Source organism: Haliotis cracherodii, unplaced genomic scaffold, assembly GCF_022045235.1.
Source record: "Haliotis cracherodii isolate W230 unplaced genomic scaffold, xgHalCrac1.p SCAF_2, whole genome shotgun sequence".
In the NCBI taxonomy this organism is placed as follows: Eukaryota; Metazoa; Mollusca; class Gastropoda; order Lepetellida; family Haliotidae; genus Haliotis; species Haliotis cracherodii.
This window is the reverse complement of record NW_027266275.1, coordinates 34,469,037-34,491,007: the sequence shown is the minus strand read 5'-3', so window position 1 is coordinate 34,491,007 and position 21,971 is coordinate 34,469,037. Positions and strand designations below refer to the sequence as shown.

Below are 21,971 nucleotides of genomic sequence, written 5' to 3'. Positions count from 1 at the left end.
ATCTGCTGTACATAAACATTTCAGGCTGTCAGCATAAACAACAAAATTTATCTTTCAACTATGTTTTTTTCACCCAAATAATATTCTCATAAGAGCCCCCTATTTCTAATTTTGAGAGCGCCCTGGGCACTTATTACGTCGAATACGGTATGTCCCGATTCCACCAACATACTCTTTTTAATAGTGGTATCCTATATCCAGCACAAGTCAACTATTTTGAATCACTACTGAAAGTCTCCTAAGCTATGCAGAGTTTTAAGTTGCAATAATGATTTCAATCATGGGTACTTTTATCCCTCCATATTAATATTGTTATTGTGTAAGCGAATATGGTTTCCCCCCTTCATATTAGAGGGTAGAATTATAACATCTCTCTTAACAAAATATGTTGTTGTTTTTTCTAAATTAATTGAAAAATTATCTACAATTTCTTTATCTGGGTTGGGTATGAAACTTAATAACTGGTCTAATTTTGACAGTAATAATGACTTGAGAACTACATTTCTAAGTGAGTGAGTGAGTTGGGTTTACGCTACTTTGAACAGTATTCCAGTTATATCACGTCGTGTCAGCTTAATGTGGGAGGAAAACTTGAAGTGATGCAAGTCTCAGACGTTTACCACTATGGTAAAACCCAAGAGCACAGGTATGGAGCTGATATTTAAATATTTATTTCTAAAATATATGAAATAAAAAGCTAAGGACCAATTCTTTTCATATGCTATGCCATGACAGATTAAAAATAGTAATATAAAAGAAAAGGGTGGTTGACATTTTTCTAAGTTGTATACATAAACTGGGAAGGAGCCACACAACATAATAGTTACAAAACTTGTAGGGATAGTTTAAGTACCAAACACACATGTACTGGTCATGTGTACCGAAGCTTTCTCCTCGTACTTTAACGTCAATGCCTCCTTTGACACCTCAACTATCTGAACTTCACACAATCCTCTTCAAAGCCATACGTCACAGTATTGATACAGTAGGCGAAGTCGATTAACCTATTTAAATCTACATGATATTTAAATCAAACAAACCTCACCAAAGCCATAAATCTCAAGTACATGTAAACATGACTCAAATTTAACATTCACATATGACTGATATTTTATTTGGATACATGAAACGTAAGGGTTAGAAAAATATGTTTATACACCTCATTCGTCATCCTTGACTGAACAAATTGTCTTGCATACGGCTCAACTAGGACTCTCTATGAAGGAATGTGCTCCACAGCGAAAACAGCTCGACATTGTTGGCAATAAAATCTCCAGGCTTCTTAGCTTGATAGCCACACCCAGCCTAAGTGAGCACTTGGTAAATGCCAGTGTTACAAGCATGAGCAATTCAAGGGTTGCTCTAGCACTTTAGACCTGCACTATGGTCTTTCATCAAACATCACACGAGAAATATATTTACCAGATGTAGCATTGTCATAGTAAAAGTGTGAAAATATATGCATCTATTAAAATATTCCAAAATAATTACATAAATTACTTATTCATAAACTTTAAAATCAGACAAAATTAAACATAAGTACAGCATGGACATAAAGTTGGAGTGAGGGGAGTTTGTAAATAGAAGATGGTTTGTAAAACTTTAATTACAGAGTATATTCAATTCAGATAACCCCCGTGAAGATTCCGGGGTAGAATAGGTCTTCAGCAACCCATGCTTGCCGTAAAAGGCGACTAATACTCGGGTGGTCAAGCTCGCTGACTTGGTTGATGCATGTCATCGATCCCAATTGCGTGGATCGATGCTCATGATATTGATCACTGGATTGTCTGGTCCAGACTCCATTATTTACAGACCTCCGTCATATAGCTTGAATATTGCTGAGTGCGGCGTTAAACAACAAACCAACCAAACAATTCAGATAATTCATATACTGTAAGGCCACAGGCCCATAGTACAGAATATATGACAATGTGGAAGTGATTAAAAATGTTACAAGGATTCATATCTTAATATCATGGCATGCTATATAAATAGAGATATATTTCCTATAGCCGTTTTGCTCAAATGTTATATTAAAGACATAAACTTGTATTTATTTGGATGTACATAGTATATTTGTTCAATATATTTTTTCTTTAATTACTATATTTACAATGTATAAGCAAAAAGTGAAATTCATCTTCAACTACATTTAAGGAACATTGTCAACTTAATCTTAAACATTTTGGTATTTTTTTGTGCCTGCCAACTTCACCTACTAACCCATGTGAGCTGCATCTAAATTGTACCAATGATATTCTGCATTTTCTCATATTTACATCAGTTAAATATTTATCTCTGCATATTTGTATTTTAAAATATCTATAATATTTGCATTTGCTAGAAACATCTACAGTAGATCTCGATGTTTGAAAGTATATGTCAAAAAACGTCTGCCTTATTTTCGATATGAACATGGCATGATTCTCATAGAAACATTGGTTGTCCCAGATGTAACCATAGTAACTATTTAACATGGTATGCCCAATTCTTTCATACCATAACGTCAGAGTAAACAGACAGAAATAATCTGAAGGATTTCAAAATATTAATAGGTATCCAGTATGTTGATATGGTTATGAAGTTGTGTTTTAAATAAACAAAATACTGGTTTATCAAAAATATTTACTGGTGCAACACATTCATAAAACTCTTTTACACCCTTAAGATACAATAAAACATGTTTTTAAAAATGTATCTTCAATTTTCTTAATCTTGTGTAAATGGTTTAATTTTAACAGTAATAATGAGAAGTACACTTATATCTTACATATTTAAATATGCCTACATAAATAAACATATATTTATAGGTTTGTTCTATTTTGTGTTGAATAGGCAATAGATATGATATATCCTAATAAATTGTAAACTTTGATAGTTGCAGAAAAGTGATTTTTTTAAAATAGATCTACATTCATATTGAAGGCTATGAATGTTCTAAGGTATATCAATACGACATTTGACTTTCTGACATGACATACAAATTAATATAGATTTTATCACAAATACAAATTAATACCCTGAAAGAATAAACAACAGAAAAAATAATCAATCTATGTACATATCAGTGAGTGAGTGATTTCAGTCATATCGGTATCATAGTGTGTCATCTTGATATTAGATGACATGAGTCAAACCCACAGGCTCATGTATGGTGCTGACAAACCAAGCATTATTATCAAGGGGAATGCTGATAATTTGATACTGGCATAACAAAGGGACACAACTCTGTAAGCTAATTGCAGCATCCCCTAGAGAATATAATAAACTGTTTATGGATAGTGAACAATAACTATGGATCGAAGCCTGCCCACAATAGATCTTAGCACTAAGACTCCCATGCTTCGATGGTCCTTGTGCTAGGATGGAGCCCTGTCTCATACCACTTGGATCATCCATAAATCATTATTTTATGTCGCTTTTATTTCCGCTGCATATCAGTAGGAAACTTGTGAAACTGCTTGAGTGTCATTAATACAGGATGAGTTGGTGATACTGACATCAAAACAAGTTTAAAACTGTATGTTTGAGAGTTTATGTGAAGTTAACTATGAGATTGAAGTTAACCGTTACATGGCAGGAGAACGTCTGTGCGGCCTCAGACAACAACCAACCCATACATTTATATGCAAATTGTGTGAGAGTAAAGTTTACCCCTCTTCCCGAACACCTGGTGTCATCAATGATTTTCAGTGATCCATTCACATAATTTTCACCCTATTTTGCCTTTTACACCCAACGGAATCCAGTTTGGCAGATAATCGACACTGGCTATTCTCTGGCATTGACATTTTCTCTACATGTTTTACATTCGGGTAAACAATTTATAAATATAAAATCATTTCTTCTTCTGTGTTTGATGGTGTTTTCCTAATAAGGCCATACCAAATTAATTTGATGAGTATCTACCATATATAATGAATTATTTATTTCTTTTTGATGTGTTATTTATTAAACCAATTCTGAATTGAAGTAAGACAAGTTCTATGGATGAACAACTTCTTTATTACAGTTAGTGCGACGTTTTGATGTAGATCCTAACACCTTTATCGTCGCACTTATTGTAATAAAGAAGTTGTTCATCCATAGAACTTGTCTTACTTCATCACACCAACTTCTAAATGCCACTGAAAGAAGCAATTCTGAATTGTACATTTCAGAAGTCAATATATTTACCTGTTGTGGATTTCACAATCTAAGTCTGGGATAAGGTATATTTGCCATCTTCTTAACACAAGAAAATTAGATAGGTGAATGTTTTTCATATCGGCGCCACCTGTATGATTTTCGCATACAGTCCAGTGATAATTTATTCCTCCACATTTCCATTATCTTTTTTTAAAAAGATAACTGAGTGGTTTTTTTTCCACTTACGTACACTCATGTACCCACAACAACCTCAGGTTATGAAGGCTTCTAGATGTATACATATATCTGAAAGCATATATAAAAAATATATGCATGTCATTTAACATGGCCTACAGATCTCAAAGCCATCATGCCTCAAACATCAGAGCTGATCATGATGGATGGAGCAGGGAGTAGCGATACACAAACTTCTTTATTCATGTTCTTGGCTTCTTTCATGCTATTTTTTATCCATAAGGATGTTCCAATTGATATGTTTGTTTCTCTGACAAACCTATACTAAAAATTGCAAATGTGAATACATATATTGCAGTTAAAGCTAGAATAAATCTTGTTTGTTAAAACCCTAAATTTAATCATTTTGAGGATAATCAACTCAAATTAATCCTAACAATTATATTTTTTATTTCAGCTTATTTTTCATGTTCATCTAGAAAATGATAACGAGAAAAATAAACTGATTAACAGAAACTTCTTTCTTGCCTATGATTGCCACAATGCCTGATTGTATTCTTTTACTTGTCAATCTACTTTGCTATTATAAAAACTGAAAAAAAGCAAAATGTATTCGATTGAAAAGATGCTTATCCTAAGCGCCAACTTGTTTGTGGTTATAATTTGAATTAATCACTTTTTCAGGAAATTAAACAAGTATTCTTTATAAGCAACAAGCATTATCAAACATCAGTCAGAATTCTTATGTCCTCAATGGAAGATTTTCAAGCTATAATGTAATGTCCAGTTTTGACTATAAAGTTACGGGGGAAAAAGTTTACACTTAAACAAATTATTTGACAAAAACATTAAACATTATCAAAACGTTTATAGGATGAAAACAGTCACCGAAACACTGCAAACCTAAAGGCCAAAACACAACTATGATACTTGTATCAAATACACCATTGAATAATCCTTTCTTATGGTTTCATTTTTAGCCACCATCAAACATGGGTGTATACTTTCTTTTGCCTGGCAGTTTCGATATTACCTTATTCGACGTAATAAGCGCCCCACTCTAATAAGCGCCCACGGCGATATTTGTTGATATATTGGCTAGGGAACAAGCCCAATTTGCATCCCTTCCGACTGATCAATGTACACAAGACTTACATATATGGTATAATACGCACATGTGTGTTATATGTGCCCTTATTTATGGGCAATTAAAATCTGGAAAAATATATCTGTCCTACATAAACATTTCAACTATGTTTTTTTCACCAAAATAATATTCTAATAAGAGCCCCCTATTTCTAATTTTGAGAGCGCCCTGGGCGCTTATTACGTCGAATACAGTATATATATTATAAGGAAATCAATAAAACAAAGTATGAAAATGGTGTGCCCTGAACAGTTTTTAAATAGCGTGAAAACGAGCTGTGAATAAATGAAATTGCATAGTTCTCAACACATTTCATTTTTATCGTTTGTATGATTAATTCTTCATGTTGATTTTGTTCATCATTTATGTGCGAAACTGCAGTTTGTCTGCATGAGGGAAAAGATGAAATTGTAGATAAAGTATTACATACCGAAAATGTCTGCAAATAAAAAACAGTTTAAAGACAGAAACATTTTGTGCCACAGTTTTGAGTTGTTTGTCAAACTAAATGCAGGAAATGCATGTCAGAAATTCAACAATTATCACATATGAATCAATGTTTTTTCATAATGGCTGCGTACATTTTATCTGTTATCATGAGCATTCATTAAAGGATATTCCTCTACAAATCAGCTGATGATGTATGCATGGGTAACGTCTCGACAGATGTACGAGAACATTGTAAACATAGGATTCCTGTACAGTTGAGGGTGTATTTTCACAACAGATTTCATATGGCTGGTGTTGATAGTTCTTATCTGAGAAAGCCAACAGGACCAAATTTGAAAAACAAAAGTATTATCATTGTTTAAATGAGTTAGCACTTCTTAAAGTTGTGTATCTTGATAGTAAGTCATTTAAATGAGAAAATAAGTTGTTTAAATGAGATAGTGGCTTAAGCGAGATAGAAGGTAGTTTAAATGAGATAGTAGGTCGTTTAAATGAGATAGTAGGTCGTTTAAATGAGAAACTATAAATCCAAAATAATTTTAACGAGTTAATAAGTCATTTAAAAGTGATAGTAAGTTATTTAAACTAGATGTTATGTCATTTAAATAAGTTACTGACTGCAGAAAATGAATAGAAATTGATTTTCTTTTTGTCTTTTGTGCTGAAGAAATGGCAAAAGGATATTGATGTATGGTAGGAATTTGGCACCAGCATGATGCCAGTATGACACAAGCATGACACTAGTATGTAACAAGCATGACACCATCATGACACTAGTATATGACACCAGCTTGACGTCAGGATATAGGATTATATGACAACTTACCTTGAGGACACTTGTGCCAAGGGACAGGCTTATGTTGAAAATCAATTTCAAATTCATATTTTGGGGTCTGAAATGAAAAAGAATCATATATGAATCAGGAACATCCAATACATAATGATTCACATAGAACTGAATCAAGGTAGTCACATTTTATGTGTTGGTCATGATGTGTCAAATTTAGTTACCTGTTTGAATTAAGTGAATGAGTGAGTGAGTTGGGGTTAACGTGGCTTTTAACAGTATTACAGTTATATTGCGGCATGTCAGCTTAATGTGGGAGGACAGCCCGAAGTGATGCAGGTCTCAGACGTTTACCACTTGGGTGAAACCCACGAGCACAGGTATGGTGCTGACAAACCTAGAAACATAATCGGGGCGAACCGGGATTCGAACCCACAATCGTAGGTTTCTGGGGTGCCCAAGGGACGCAACTCTGCACAGCGAATCGTGGCGCCAAAGACGACTGGGCCACCCGTGCCCCCCGTTCCAATGGAAAAACATTTCAATCTTTATCATTTCTGTCATATTTCACAAAAATCCCAATAGGAAAATAGATATTTATTTATAAAAAGAAAATCTCATCATACTGACCCTATAATATTACAATAAAAATAAAATAGTTGAAAAGTATAATTTAGTTTATATATTAAAGGTTTTAAGAAAATAAAACATCATAAAAAAAAGACCCAAGAAACAAAATAAACCACACCTAAGCATATTGAATAGAACGGAAGTTGCACTGGAGTCAAGGCAAATAAACGGACTACATGATATTGCTAAATAATTGTCTAGTAATTAAATAAAGGGATATAAGTTAAACACAACACATTTGGTCTTAAAAAATATGTATGTCAAGTTCATACATGCAACACAATTCAAGGTAATGTAAACAGGAGCAAAGATTTAAAATTGGAACTGGAATGAAAACACCCAAAAGTGAACATATGATCAATTTTCCCCTGGATTCTAAAAATTAGAGCCCTGTGACATAAGTATGTTTGTTAGAGAACTGAAGAATATGACGAATGGTGGTTTGATTCTGGCTATTATAATGTGTCTTCATTCACAGAATCGTTGCTGATTTCAACAGACTGGTCTAGACCCGATAGGCAAACAATTAATGGAATGAGATGGAATATTTTTGGCTGTGGCCACAAACAAATTTACTCCATATTTCTGTCTCACTAGATTATTATGCTATTACAGAACTTGTTGACAGTTGCGCGCCTATCCGATCGAACGCAGCAAGTATCATCGATATAAAACAAATGTGTGTTGGCTCCTCAGAAAATAGAAAAGAAAACAGAAAATAATATTACGATTGTCTACCGAGTTTGACCTGAGTTAACGAATCTACGTAGACATTGATCAATCTACCTTTGTCATAGCGATCGTAAGTCAAAAGGTCCTGTCACAGTTTTAGCTCGATCGTTTAACAGTTGACCTCCTCAACGAAGTGGCTGTGTCTCGGTATTGACCCGAACGACGAAGAACCTTTCGTAAACCATAGTTGGTGTATATTTGTTCACGGTATCACTGGGCACGTGGAAATATTAACATTCCCAGTAAAGGGATCGATGAATTACCAGGGACTGCGCATAAACAATTTGTAGTTTACAGTTTACATTTTACTGTTCATGGACTGGTGGATCTGCATTGTTGCGAAATCGTAACTAAACTGCCGGACAAAAGAAAGTATACCCATGTTTGATGGTTGCTAATATGAAACAAACAAGAAATGGTTACTCGAAGATGATGTATTTGATACAGGTTTTATAGGCGATATTAGATCATAAATTATCAATGGACCCGTGAAGATTCCGGGGTAGAATAGGTCTTCAGCAATCCATACTTGCCGTAAAAGGCGACTATGCTTGTCGTAAAAGGCGACTAACGGGATCGGGTAATCAGGCATGGTGACTTGATCGATACATGTCATCGATCCCAATTGCGTGGATCGATGCTCATGGTGTCAATCACTGGATTGTCTGGTCCAGACTCGTTTATATTACAGACCGCTGTCATATAGGTGGAATATTGCTGAGTGCGACGTTAAACAACAAACAAACAAACAAACAACGTCATATCAACGAGTATCTCACAAAATCTGACGTGCACATGACGATTCATGGGCAATGGGGATCGCAATTTCACTGCCCACTTCTTTTGCCCGTATGTAGTGCCTACTTGTACCTTTCTGCAACAACCCATGGGGATATCTGCTTAGAATAGGTCCCTTTCCACCTATGTTGGTCGTCAGAGGCGATTTGATTAGACCGCCTCCGTGGTCTAGTGGAAGAGCGTCCGCCTGGAGAGCGGAAGGTCCGGGGTTCGATCCCCGGCCGCGTCATACCAAAGACGCTAAAAGATGGAACTTGTTGTTACCCTGTCTGGCGCTCGGCATTCAGGGGCCGACAAGGACTGGTCGGCTCGGAGTCAGTATACTTTGTCTGAGGGGTATTCATTTTAAACTGCGGCATGGTATCCCAGTGGGCTAGCACTATAAATCGGCATCAGTCCGGACTAGTACAAGCAGCCACACATACACGTGCATGCACGTCGCTTTATAAGTGCAATAATCTTGGACGCGACGTTAAACCCAATTTCACCTCACCTCACCTCAGAGGAGATTTAATAGATTTGGTTTGGGCTCGCTGGGTTAATACATGGCATAGTATCCCAACTGCGTGTATCTATGCGCATGATGTCAACTACTCGATTGTCTGGTCAAGACTCGATTATTTACAGACCGTAGTCATATAGATGGAATATTGCCGAGTGCGGCGTCAAACATCAAACAAATATGATAAAAGTCAAGATGCGTATCATAGGATGAGAGGAGATATATCTTAATATAAGTGAAAACAATAACACCTAGTCGTCATCGCTGAAGAAAGACAGGGAGTCAAATTTATTTCCGTTGTGTAACCTGCTGAGAATCTCTGAATACTAAATAACCATGTCGTGGGTCACATTGTTTATTGCAAGCCAGCGACGTCAAGTGCGGGTGTATTTCAGATATCCTAGGAACTAGAAAGTTCACGGCCTGAGATTTGCATTGCAGAGGAAATGAATTGTCATCAAATACAAAAATTTATAACATTGACGTTTTTCGATAAGAAAAACAGTTAATGATACCCATGAGTTATTGGCTATTGAGGTTATAAAGTAGTTTGAGGGTCGGATTAGGCACTTCTTTCTACAATGAAGTGTCCAGCTGGGGTATAAATCTCATATACTGTCAACTTGGGTGGACATTTCTACAACATCCTTTGGTTTACAATACCGACCTTAAAAGGGACTTTTATTAATTACTTGGTTTTAGGTCAGCGAATGTTCAAACTTTCAAGCACTGTTTATAAACGACATTTGAAGTTAAATTTCGTTTTTGCACCCGATTCCAACTTTTCGCACCTGCCATGCCATTGATACGGTGTGTGATTCGCAAGGGCACTGTGTGGTCACTGGTGCCTCAGACCTGTCTCTTCATACACCGAGCCGCGGTGGATGCAATCAAAAGAGACACGTGGTACATTAATGTTCTCTTATCGATTTGTAACCTTCTAAAACTTAGTTACATAATCTCTCACCACCACCCCACCCCAACCACCCCGTATCCAGTACGTTTTGAAAAGTTTTGGTCTTAGGGATCCGCCGACTCAACATTTCGCAAACATGAAATCAAAACAAAGTTTTCAGAACAGAACTAATTTCAGTAGTTAAAAAACTCAAAAGTTAGTCAAGATGGGAAGGGAAGTAAATCACTGACTTGTCTTTCAAAAACACCTTTTCTATTATATTTCTTCTAAAAGTACATCCGATAGACCACTTCACGTTTTGACATTTTAGCTTCAATTTTGTTTTTTAAGTTTATATTTTGAATATTATTAATTCGGCTATGACATAACAAGTTTGCAAAATAGTCTGTAAACCAATCAGTTATGAAAAGGTCTCAATATATTTCCACATCTCGGTGGTTTAAACAGAGGAAGTATGGTCTGAGTAGTTTGAATTAATATTCCAATGTCACCAATCGTTATAATGATAATGCCTTGGTGACTTTCCGTCGGTAATAAAACGGGCATCGCAGTACTAAACTGATGGGAATAAATGAGGGAACGTTTAGAATTTATCCCCGAATATAAAAGCTTAAAATTTTAAAAGTACGTCTATAAAATTAAATTTGCCATCAGGTGTCGACGTGTCACCTTGCCAACACGGTCTTATTCTTTTTAACTTTCAGGTACATTAGAAAGAATCGGATAAGCTCAGCGGAAAAGTCAAATATTGAAGTTTTGGAAATCATTGTAATATTGGTATGAAAATGATCGGACATGTTCAGATGAAATATACACTTGCAAATTTTGTATTTCTGACACGATGAAATACTGAATATTGGCTAAAATGAATAAAAAAAGATCGATTTTACTAACTTCAAGATAAAATCTTTCTATGAGCAAGTTGTGTCCAAACATTACAGTGTTACAACATATTTGTGCTGTCTATTTCTACATCTTCAATTCAAAGACTTGCTCATGTTTAATGATTAGATAAACGCTTCTTGAAAACCGAAAACTCAATCTTTTGGACACATGTTAGTATTACTCCGTACCGTTTGCGTTTATTCCACAACACCGAGGTGTTGAAATGAACACAGTCTTATTCTAATATATCGAAATCACGTGTTTGTGATATGATTTGAATATTCATGTTACCATTCAACAAGTAGGGTGAGCGTGTTCGCCAACAGCAGCATCAGGACAGAAGGCCAGATTCATATATGGAGTTGTTGTTCTGTTCAGTTTTGATACTGCCGAAAAATGTTCTTACCGCAAACATAACATAAATTATCCTGCGACAATAAAAGAAACAACATAACTCCTTTTTACGTCTATTGATGTATATTATTATGAATTTGCTGTCACTTCAAATGATATTTCCCGGCTTTTACAACGGCGGTAGTCATGAACATCAATGATATTAATGAAGTTGACGAATATGTTCTTGCATTTATATAAACGTTATATACAGTCTTAATAAAATATAAAAGTCATGTTATAAGAATGTTAAAACTTTTTTAGGACGATTTTAAGTTTATATGGCTACAGAGAGAAACGGTGTCATGTATTGGTATAAATTAAAGATGAACCACAAAGAGATCCAGACATTATTCGGCAATGAATTCGACATTATGTAGGTGGTATTTCTATTTATTTTATTGATGTATATACCGCGGTAAAACAAAGGGAACTGTTAATAAGGCAAACTTGTTTGGGTAAATAAACAAATAGTCGGATGGACCCCCAGGATATCGAGACATTACAATATCACGGCGGGGGGACACCAGAATTGGGCTTCACACAATGTACCCATGCCGGGATTCGAACCCAGGTCTTCAGGGTGACGAGCGAACGCTTAAACCACTAGGCTACCCGACCGCCCCTTATTCGACAATGACGTGAACAAATGAGATGATATTATCCCCTTTCCCCTTCATTTTCTGATTATATACTTACATAAGAAAAAAGAGAACGGTTATCAAGGTAAACGTGTATTGGTAAACACTTTCAGATGGACCCCTAGGAGACTATTCGGCGATGTATGGAACAAATTAAATATTATTTTGTCAATATAAAACCTTTTTGATTAACACAACAACAAACAATAATATGCAATAGCTGGAATATTGCGGAGTGCGGCGTTAAGCAACAAACAAGACAAGATTTCTATGTGTTCCATTATTTACATATCATTGTGAGTGAGTTGGGTTTAACGCCGCTTTTAACAGTATTCCAGTCATATCACGGCGTGTCAGCTTAATGTGGGAGGAAAGCCCGAAGTGATGCAGGTCTCAAACGTTTACCATTTCGGTGAAACCCACGAGCACGGGTATGGTGCTGACAAACCTAGAAACATAATCAGGGTGAATCGGGATTCGAACCCACAATCATAGGTTTCTGGCGTGCCTAAGGGTCGCAACTCTGCACAGCGAATCGTGGCGCCTTAGACGACTGGGCCACCCGTGCCCCCTTTATATACATATCAACCGTGACGGGGAATAAAGAATGTTGAAATATGTGAAGCAGTCTCAAAGACAGCTAGAGAGTAACGACCGCACAAAGAGTTTATGTGACAAATGTCATTACCAGGCCTATAATCGATCTAGGTAGAAAACAGCACAATGGTCAGTGATGCAGGTAGACAGCAATAACTACGGGCGTGGTTCACAACGCCAAAGGAGTCGGCATCCAATTTCAAGACGTTGTCACCATGAGAAGAGTCACAGCTATCGCCTGATCTGCCACTTGTGACACGTACAGTCGAGGCTGAGACCTTGTTTAGAAATTCTTGTTTGCGGGCAATAAACATTTCCGTATTAAGTATCAAATTTATTGGAGGGTTTAATTTTTAAGTTATGGGAACAATGACGAGACAGATAATTTAACTTTGATCAGCCGTTTGCAACGTTTTTACAAATTCTTTTATTCGGGTACAATGCGGCGAAATGTAAACCCTCTTCGTCCCTGCGGTGTATCTAAAGAGGAATGAGTGAGTGAGTGAGTATGGTTTTACGCCGCTTTTAGCAATATTCCAGCAATATCACGGCGGGGGACACCAGAAATGGGCTTCACACATTGTACCCACGTCGGGAATCGAACCCGGGTCTTCGGCGTGATGAGCAAACGCTTTGTCCACTAGGCTACCCAACCGCCCCTAAGGAGGAATGAACTTGATACCAGTCGGAGGGAACAGCTTTGGGAAGACCAGGAAGGACAACTGACGATGAGCCTCAACATAAGAAGTGTTAATTTTGATTAAAGTTAATTCTAGTTTATCTAAACACCCAAGCCAAACAGGGACAGGTTCCACGAAACTTGAGCATCGAAATAAATAATTCAAATCCGTGATCATCATCACATACCATTTTTTAATAAATCTTATTGGCTTGGCAAACATGTATGAAATACGTTCAGGCAGTAACGTCGGTGTAAGCGTAAGCTTTGATTTATAACGTTGGTATAGGTGTTGGTGGTATAACGTTGACTGAGCTGTAGGAGTTAAGACGTCGGCGTAGGCGTTGAGGTTATAACGTTGATGAAGGTCTAGAGGTACAAACGTCCGTGTAGGCGTTGGGGTTATAACGTTGATGAAGGTCTAGAGGTAAAAAGGTCGGTGTAGGCGTTGGGGTTATAACGTTGATGAAGGTCTAGAGGTTAAAATGTCGGTGTAGGCGTTGGGGTTATAACGTTGATGAAGGTCTAGAGGTAAAAACGTCGGTGTAGGCGTTGGGGTTATAACGTTGATGAAGGTCTAAAGGTACAAACGTCCGTGTAGGCGTTGGGGTTATAACGTTGATGAAGGTCTAGAGGTTAAAACGTCGGCGTAGGCGTTGGGGTTATAGCGTTGATGAAGGTCTAGAGGTTAAAATGTCGGTGTAGGCGTTGGGGTTATAACGTTGATGAAGGTCTAGAGGTAAAAACGTCGGTGTAGGCGTTGGGGTTATAACATTGACTGAGCTGTAGGAGTAGTGCACGGGTGGCCCATTCGTCTGAGGCGCCGCGATTCGCCGTGCAGAGTTGCGTCCCTTTGGCACGCAAGAAACTTAAGATTGTTCGGTGCGACTCCCGGTTCGCGCCGATTATGTTTCTAGGTTTGTTGGCACCATACCCGTGCTCGTGGGTTTCACCGTGGTAACTAAGACCTGCATCACTTCGGGCTTTCCTCCCACATCCACCTGACACGCCGCGATATAACTGGAATACTGTTAAAAGCGGCGTTAAGCCCAACTCACTCACTCACTTCTGGACAGGCACAAACACAACAATCTCACAACAATCACAAACAATTAAATAAATAAGTAGTTTTTGACCGATAGCTTTAATTTTTTGCACCACAATAGAGGTCAAGCTGCCCCTCAGAGTGGGTCAGACGATCAGGAAACTTCCATCGCTGCTTTAACGATGATGACTACAAGTGGTGTGTTCTTATGACGTTTATTGCCATAAAGTCAAGGCTTCCTCTGGTTACGCCTTCCCGTACACAATAACAGCTGCTCATAAACTGCCACAACACCCACTAACACGGTGGCACGCGGACAGGTACATACTTTAAAGCCTGACAAACATACAGTGAGGATGTGTAACTCACACTGGGGAAATCTAGCCACATTACGCTATTTGTCCGAGGAAAATGTGTCGATTTGCTTGTTATTGTTGCACATTTCCTTGTTCGATAGAAATATCGGTAATAGATTTAAGCTTATCGAAATTCTTCCTGTATCGTTGGATGGCCAATGAAAATAATTCGCCAGTAATAAACTGCCTTGCTAAAAACAGATCTAGAATACACTTGAAAATTGGATTTGACCAAAACATTACAAAAGGTATCAAAAGTTTATTCGGTTGAAAACTGTCGCCGAATCACTTCAAACTTAAGCTCCAAAACAGAACTATGATGCCCGTTTTAAATACACCATCGAATAGTCAATTTTTGTTTGTTTCGATCAAACATGGGTGTATACTTTCTTTAGCCCGGCAGTTTCCGTTGATGTTTGAAGTTAGAGTTTGACAATTAGCTGTCAAATAGCGTCACAAACGTTGTGTTCCACCAACATATTTCACACAGGTATTTTACTGTCTACGATCAGATGAAAATATATGCCCTCTTCTCTGTTATATCACAAAAAGATTGCAGTGAATCTGTGGAATGTATCTGTGTGGATACTAATCCATTTCCTTAAATGATTTTTGTAAAGACTTGTACATCTAAGCTAGCATTGGACATTAGTTTTAGTTGTATAGCGTCGTTAGCTCGATATGGGAAAACGCCCAAAGCGACCACAATCTCTTTAATCTGAGATCTTGTATAGAGATTATTATGCGACGGGCGTGTGTGTAAACTGATTTTACGAAAAGAGTGTCACAGTTCTTGTATTTCCCGAGCCAGAGGGGTGTAATACATGGATTCTTACACTAGTTTCCTAAAATCAGAATGACACACTTGTGAGTGTTATAATTTCTTCAGCCCCCCTTTAGAAAAATGCAATGGTCAACGCCGCTTTCCTAGAAAACCACAATTTGTCGAAAGACAACAATTTTCAGCTATGGCGTCGCTTTTAGCGTGACGTCATTCCGACCTTACCTCACAATAAGATTGGAAAGACGTCAATAATGCAGTCCGGATGACGGAAACAATACAATGGTGAGCGTGATATTTGCACTGGTAGACATACGACTTTTATGAACTCGTTTTTTTCTTACAGTATAGGTAAAAATAAACCCCGATACGAAAACTCTCTACGCGAAGATCTGACCACACCTCCATAGGACGTCGCAGCAGGTGAACTCGTGAAAGAGCCAATCAGCGTCGGGGCTTCTAAATTATCGGCATGATTGAGCAAAACATTCGGAGGAAAATGTCTGATTTCGGTATCTCGAAACAAATATAATCGGGGATTTCCGACTGCCAAAAAATAAATCCGCGCCATTATATTGTTGTAGATATATATACCTACCCTGTCGTTTCTGAGCAGCAAGGCAAGAGAGTACGATCGAAGGAAAAGTTGTGTTCTCTGTGTGTTTTCATTTTACGAATAGACATTTTCGAGTCAAGGTGGTAAAGAAATAATTCCGAATCGTTTTAGAAATCTGACGTCTGATTGGCTCAAAGACTGACTCGGTACGCTGCCGACAAAACCTTGGGGCGACAGTGACAAGAGGCTCCTGGCACGACTAAGGGGCGCAACCCTGTACAGTAAATTGCGGCATCGTTATCGAGTGAATATAATGTAAGTCCATATGGATTTGATCTCATCCTCTTGAGTTTCATTTGAAAATAATATATACTTGTATATCGAAACAGGTATAGTTCTGTCATTGCCTCGGGTATAATACCATGCGTTCAGGGTTTATCAGAGTACATAGTAAAACACGTACAAAGTACACGGAAAGATCAATAATCACTGTAAAAATATTTTGTAAGCTCTCCGTAAAATAAATATTAATAACACTATCAATCAGATGCAGTGACACATTGAGCTCAATAATGCCTCAAGTGTTGACATTGATGTCTTAATATTCATACTCAGTCTAGATTAGGGCATCTCAACTCACGTTATGGGTTATGGTTTTTTGCTTAATTGACTGAGTGATTGATTGAGTGAACGAGCGAATGAGTTGGTGAGTTTAAACCCCCATGAAATTTATTTCAGTTTTATCTCTCTGATAACAACAACAACAACAATAATAATAATAATAATGAAACAAATTATGAATCCACCCGTGAGGAATATCCGGGTATGAATATAGGTCAACAGCAACCTGTATTCTGTGAGTGAGTATGATTTTACGCCGCTTTTAGCAATTTTCCAGCAATATCACGGCGGGTGACACCAGAAATGGGCTTCACACATAGTACCCATGTCGGAAATCGAATCCGGGTCTTCGGCGTGATGAGCGAACGCTTTAACCACTAGGCTACCCGACGGCCCCAACAACCAAAGAGGCGGCCAGAGTGGTCAGGCTCGTTGACTTGGTTGATTTCCGGTTATCTTTTCCCCACGGTGGAACGTTGCTCGCAATTGAACAACAGACAAACAAACAATTTTATAAGTATCAATCAAAACAAAACAAAGAAATCTCGGTGTATGAATTAATTGGGTTTAACTCCGCTTTGATCTGAATTTCCCTTATATTACGACGTGGGAGGAAAGCCCAACGTCAGGCCTGTCGTAAGGTTGCACCTCTTTAACGTCCCACACGCAGGAGTGGAACAGAGAGTCGAACCAACAGATAATCCTAGCACAGCTAAGCGACGCAACTCTTCACATGGAGAAACGGCCCGTGAAGATCCGGGGTAGAATAGGTCGTCAGCAACCTATGCTTGCCGTAAAAGGCGACTAAGCTGGTCGTAAGAGGCGACTAAAGAGATCGGTTGGTAAGGCTCGCTGATTTGTTTGAAGCATGTCATTGATCCCAATTAGGTGGATCGATGATCATGATGACAATCACTGGATTGTCTGGTCCAGACTCGATTATTTACAGACCGCCGTCATATAAGCTGGAATATTGCTGAGTGCGGCGTTAAAACAACAAACAAACACGGAGAAACGACGATTTTAGACTGCACGGGCACCAACAGAAGTTAAAGTCAAATACCCTGTCCCAGTAACTGTTAAATAAAATAACGTTTGCAAAAAAAAAGATAAACATGTTTATTGTATTATTAGAAACTACAAGTGAGGATGAGGCAATTCACTATTGAAATAATCCAGTTCTGTTGCCCTCCGTACAGTTACTTGAAGACGGGCTCTTAACACTATTGCTTCAGCGTTCTCGCATAGCCGGAGTACAAACTTATACCCTCTTGAATGAATTGGCAAATATTACTTTAATGCTTAGCACCAGTCAGACAGCTGTATGGCCCACGTTAAATAAACACGGTATTGTGTGTAAGATAGATCTGCAAAGCTATCCACAGTACCACAAGTAATTGCAAGTGTTAAGAGCTCTTGTTCAACGTAAACTACAGGCTCGACAAGATGGAGATTGGCGTGTTCGCACACAACGGGGCTTGGGTATTTACAAGTGTGTTAACTAAAATATTCGGCTTACACATTAAACATTCTTGGGATTATTGAAACAATAGGACTGAATTGAATGGTTTAAGCTATACGTTTTTTTACAACTGCACTTTCAATATGTGGTTTGTATACACGTCAAAAAGTTGCTCCCTCAGTACATTCTTCTCGCGAGAATCTCGCGTGCGGTGATGTCAGGCGCGGGGCGTGGCGCGAACTGAAGGCTAATATTAGACTTGGATGTCTCAGGTGTACTGCCTAAAAATACCAGGCTGATAAGAAAAGCCAGGTGGGCGAGGGGGAACGCGCAAGTTACAACGCTGGCACCAAACCCTGACCACTTTCATCTGCCGCGGTCTTACGCACAATATTCGTGTCAAGGATACGTGGCAGTTGGCTTGACCTTGACCTTGCATGCTTTGCCAAAATTAAATTAAAAGGTGTTAATGAAGTTATCTTTGAATAATTGAGGCCCCGATAAATATATATATCCGATTTTAAAGAATTAAGAATGCCAATCTAAGGGGTGTCAGAAATTAATCCGATTCTTAAAAGTTATGGATTCATAACCCTAACCATCTAAACAACTCTAAATTTATCTGGGATGATCGTATATGATGACCTTGTGACGATCTTATTCCAGAAGTGTCAAAATTGGTTTACAGTGGGCTTTCAATAATAATATATACTCAGAAAGCTTTGAATATATATCATGGTACACATTTCATTTTGGAATTTGGTCACAGGCTGATATTGATTTTTACAGTAAACACAACTGAGATCACACTGAACTCGCACCTTAAATACAATGCCAGTTGTGAAGCATTTTAGTTTATGGATAACGGAGTATGCTTCATATGACTCAGGAAATTTGAACATTACATGTATTTTGTCTACGTATTGGCGGGGCGGTCGGGTAGCCTAGTGGTTAAAGCGTTCGCTCGTGACGCCTAAGACCAGGGTTCGAATCCCGACATAGGTAGAATGTGTGAAGCCCATTTCTGGTGTCCCCCGCCGTGATATTCCTGGAACATTGCTAAAAGCGGCGTAAAAACCATACTCACTCACTCATTCACTACGTATTGGCAGTAGAAATGACTGACCGTCAAGGTTTAAAGTGACGCGCCGATTCCTGAAACATATTTTCTTATTTAGCCTGAATATATTGATATTTTTTCTGCAGTGTGCATTCCTTGAGTGGAGTAAAGTAAACACCCTATAACAGGAGTAATTGTAGGATTTCTTCCCTGCTGAGAAACACATTTTTAATATGATTATACAACACGTGCACAATTAACGCCCTAATCAACATTCACAGTGGTGCGGTTCGTCTATTGCTGCCTACTGCTCTAAACGCTAATAATCATAACGTCAGCCCAAACAACATGACACACATTTCGGACAAATTCACGCTTTACCTTCAATTTACAGGTTTCAAACGTACTTTCTAATAATCTAATTGAAATCACTGATGAAATTCAATTTACTATGACAAGTACACTACAATGTTGTTTTATGCCCTTGTCGTAAAAGGACATACCGTATTTCCTCTATTAAACGCTTCGCGTCTATTAATTTCACGGAAACCGTTGTCCCGGCGTCTATTCTGTTTAACGCTTGCACAGTGGCAACTCAATACTTTACGTACTCCCAAATTCTAGTCATATAATGGGTACATTTGCAGGAAACGGCCATTATTAATCAGCCCGCGTCTAATATTTTTACACCAGATTGTATGACCCGGCGTTAATTAGAATCCGGCGTGTATTGAAGGACTGACGTCTATTGGAGGAATTACGGTACTCTTATGCGACAATGTACACAATTCATTCATGCTTGTTTGAACAGTCGACTTCAATGGGCCCCGATTATCTTTCTGGGTTTGTCAGCACCATACCCGTGCTCGTGGGTTTCACCAAAGTGAGACCTGCATCACTTCGGGTTTTCCTCCAACATGACGCTGACACACCGTGAAAAAACTGGAATACTGTTAAAAGGGGTGTTGAACCCAACTCACTCTCTCACTAACCCAACTGGAAAAGGAGAAAATATAACTAAAATGGGGATCGGGTGGGCAGGCTTTGTGACTTGATTGTGTGTCATCGTACCCAGAGGGCGTGTGACGGTGATCATCATATCAACCACTTGTTCGTGGAATTCACACTCTATCATTTACAGGCCCCGTCTACGATATGGAGGGAATACTGCGTTGTGGCTACTGTGTCAAACAATATGAAAAAAGTGATAATTTATAATTTGAAAACTGTTTTAGCGGCTCTATCCCATCATAAAGCGACGCGGTGGGTTAGCCAAGTGGTCAAAGCGATGGCTCATAACGTCGATATCCCTGGTTCGATTCCCAGCATGTGTACAATGAACCCATTATGTCGTCCCCGACGTAATGTGATTGGATTTTGTTTGTTTGTGTGTTGTTTAACGCCCCATTGAGTATTCCAACTATGCGACAGGGGTCTCCAAATACCATGAGCATCGATCCAAGCAATTGGGATAAGACCATTTCGTCGCCTCTTACGACAGGCATGGGTTGCTTAGGAACTAATATATATTCTTATCCAGAATCCTGACGGGTTAATATGATGGGGGAAAAACACGAACATAAACACCCCTTCTCAATAACGGAGTCCTTTCTCGTGGATAGGCCCTTTCCGATGAGACAACGATAAGAAACGAGAGAATAAACAAACCAAACCGTCATTCAAATAAAATTAATTATGCATACTTGACATGTGGATGTATTTAGATAACTCTGTGAGGAATGAAAAATTATCTAACATAAACAAATTGTACATTTGTGATCGTGTGACAGTAACCTTTCTCTTATCAACAATGAATCCGTTTGTATAACATTTCAAAAACATAAATACGCAATCGAGAAAAAATGTTAAACGCGTTTTTTTCTTATTACAGCGCTGTTAGAGATGCAGTTGAGTTTTCTGTGGCTGTTGTGACAATTTATGGTTGCATTTTCAAGCTAAAATCTAATTTAATTTTAATTTGGTCGAATCATTCAATGGAAATGATCCAATAAATATATTCCTATAAGGATTGTTGATATAAACTACCTGGCACCGTGCAAATTTGAAACCTGTAAATTTCATTTGATACCTTACACGCAAGTTAGCACAGGTTCCTCTGACGGAAACACACCAGTGAAGATCAGAATAGGTCTTCAGCAACCCATGTCTGCCGTAAAAGGCCAAAATGCTTGTCGTAAAAGAGGCGACTAATGGTATCGGTCAGGCTTGCTGACATGGTTGATGCATATCATCGTATCCCCGGCGTTTCATCGAGACCCCGGCGTTTATTCGATGTCGTCGTTTAATCGAGGAAATACGGTAGGTCGGGACATTGTACTTCGTTCCCTTTGTGAAACTGAATCAGTGTCTGTTTGATTTTGGGCAAGTCTCAAGTGTTAAATTGATATTCATGATTTCAGACAAACAGATTGGGCTTAATGACTTGTATGAAACTTTGATACCTGATATGTTATCCCAATTGCTTATGATGTAAGCCCCATATGTTTGTCTGAAATCAGTATTATCAATTTAACACTTACAATTTGCCCCAAATCAAACAGAATTTGTTTGTCTGAAATCATGAATATCAATTTAACACATTAAACT

The 21,971-nt window shown here is 38.1% G+C and overlaps 1 protein-coding gene across 1 annotated transcript in view; it reads right to left on the bottom strand.

Moving 5' to 3' along the window:
- The window catches only part of LOC139468020 (uncharacterized), a 145,778-nt gene that overhangs the window by 105,233 nt on the left and 18,574 nt on the right, over positions 1 to 21,971 (bottom strand). Inside the window, exon 2 of the mRNA XM_071249681.1 lies at positions 6,750 to 6,816. Within this exon, the coding sequence (XP_071105782.1) occupies positions 6,750 to 6,816 (67 nt within the window). The remainder of the gene's footprint in view (positions 1 to 6,749; positions 6,817 to 21,971) is intronic.